Raw genomic sequence first — 1770 nt, forward strand, 5'->3', positions numbered from 1 at the left:
AAATGTCAATAACACAGAGAACATTTGACAAATGGGAGTTACAATTATTTTTGTTAGGGTCGTTCTTTGGACCACCTTGAATTCACATATATAAACATATGTGTCTTGGGGATGTCTTTGGCATTCTGAATATTTCCCTGGAAAAACTAATAATATCCACATTTCAAATGTGACTTGATGTTTTCAGTGCTTTATTTCAGGATTAGTAATTTATTTTCAAAAAATACTGAAAATCATTATATTATTATGTTGTACACCTGAAACTAATATAACACTGTATGTTAAATTATACTTCAGTAAAAAAAATACTCGAGACCAATTTTCTCAAATTGTTTAAATATTCTACTGGGAACTTTTACAGGCAGGGATGACTTAATTGTGATGTTTGTTGTCACCAAAGAGAATACAGACTTAGGAAAATTTGATGTGGCATAATTCAGAGAATCCTCTCTTTTCAATAAATGAGGAGAAGCATGGAGAGAAGCATCCAGTACTAGAAAGCTCAGAAAAAACTAAAATTCTTAGAGAATCAGCAGTAGTAATTCAGTGAATGTGAGAGTGCCAGAAAGATGTTCTAAGTGATAGCTACATATTTATTATGTGTTCACTTATTCAAATATCCCTGTCTTCTCAGTCCCTCATTATGTTGGCCCTCAATAATACCAATGCTCAACCTCTGACCTTCATCCTGACAGGTATCCCGGGCCTGAGAGCAGCCCAGTTTTGGATCTCCATCCCTTTTTGTCTCCTGTATGTCATTGCCCTCTCTGGGAACAGCATGATTCTATTTGTGGTCCTCCATGAGCAGAACCTACATGAACCCATGTATTATTTCCTCTCTATGCTTTCAGCCACAGACCTGAGCTTATCCCTATGCACACTTTTCACTACCCTTGGTGTCTTCTGGTTTGAAGCCCGAGAAATCACCTTAAATGCCTGCATTGACCAGATGTTCTTTCTCCATGGATTTACTTTCATGGAGTCTGGGGTTCTGCTGGCCATGGCCTTTGATTGTTTTGTAGCCATCTGTGATCCACTGAGATACACCACCATTCTCACCAATGCCAGGATTGCCCAGATTGGGATGAGCATCTTGATAAGAAATGTTGCTGTCATGTTACCAGTGGTGCTCTTTGTTAAGAGGCTGTCCTTCTGCAGTGCTGTGGTCCTTTCACATTCTTATTGCTACCATGTTGATCTCGTTCAACTCTCATGCACAGACAACAGAATCAACAACATCCTCGGTCTGTTTGCAGTTTTCTCCACAACTGGGTTTGATTGCCCTTGCATCTTGCTCTCCTATGTACTGATCATCCGATCTGTTCTCAGCATTGCCTCCTCAGTGGGGCTGCAAAAAGCCTTCAACACCTGCATATCCCACATTAGTGCTGTTGCTGTCTTCTACATCCCCCTCAGCAGCTTGTCTTTTGTCCATCGCTATGGCCATTCAGCACCTCCATTTGTCCACACCATCATGGCCAATGTCTTTCTTCTCATCCCTCCTGTGCTCAACCCTATCATCTACAGTGTGAAGATTAAGCAGATTTGAAAGGCTATTATCAAGGTCTTAATTCAGAAGCAGCAACAAATCTAATCACTATTTACTAGTTATCTCAGAGTAGATAGAAAGCCATTTATGAATGAGTGCTTTGGTAGAATTGGGTAATTGCCCCAAAGGGCCTAGATATTCTTCCAACAATCTTAAACTAAGTAACTTACAGGTTGTGTGATATTTGCTTAGTTTCCTTGTCAGTGAGTTCATATTAATAT

The 1770-nt window shown here is 39.7% G+C and overlaps 1 protein-coding gene across 1 annotated transcript; it reads left to right on the forward strand.

The window, feature by feature from the left end:
• Positions 1-643: 643 nt before the first annotated feature.
• On the forward strand, positions 644-1549 carry LOC123856668 (olfactory receptor 51F2). Its single transcript, XM_045892811.2, has one exon. The coding sequence runs from the start codon at positions 644-646 to the stop codon at positions 1547-1549; it is 906 nt and encodes a 301-aa protein (XP_045748767.1).
• Positions 1550-1770: the final 221 nt, after the last annotated feature.

Source organism: Mirounga angustirostris, unplaced genomic scaffold, assembly GCF_029215605.1.
Source record: "Mirounga angustirostris isolate CCGP_5_RB_7025 unplaced genomic scaffold, mMirAng1.0.hap1 SCAF_13, whole genome shotgun sequence".
Classification (NCBI taxonomy): Eukaryota; Metazoa; Chordata; class Mammalia; order Carnivora; family Phocidae; genus Mirounga; species Mirounga angustirostris.

Bases quoted from the DNA above. Each gene is read 5' to 3' on its own strand.
- LOC123856668 (XM_045892811.2), top strand. From the start codon at position 644: ATGTTGGCCCTCAATAATACCAATGCTCAACCTCTGACCTTCATCCTG.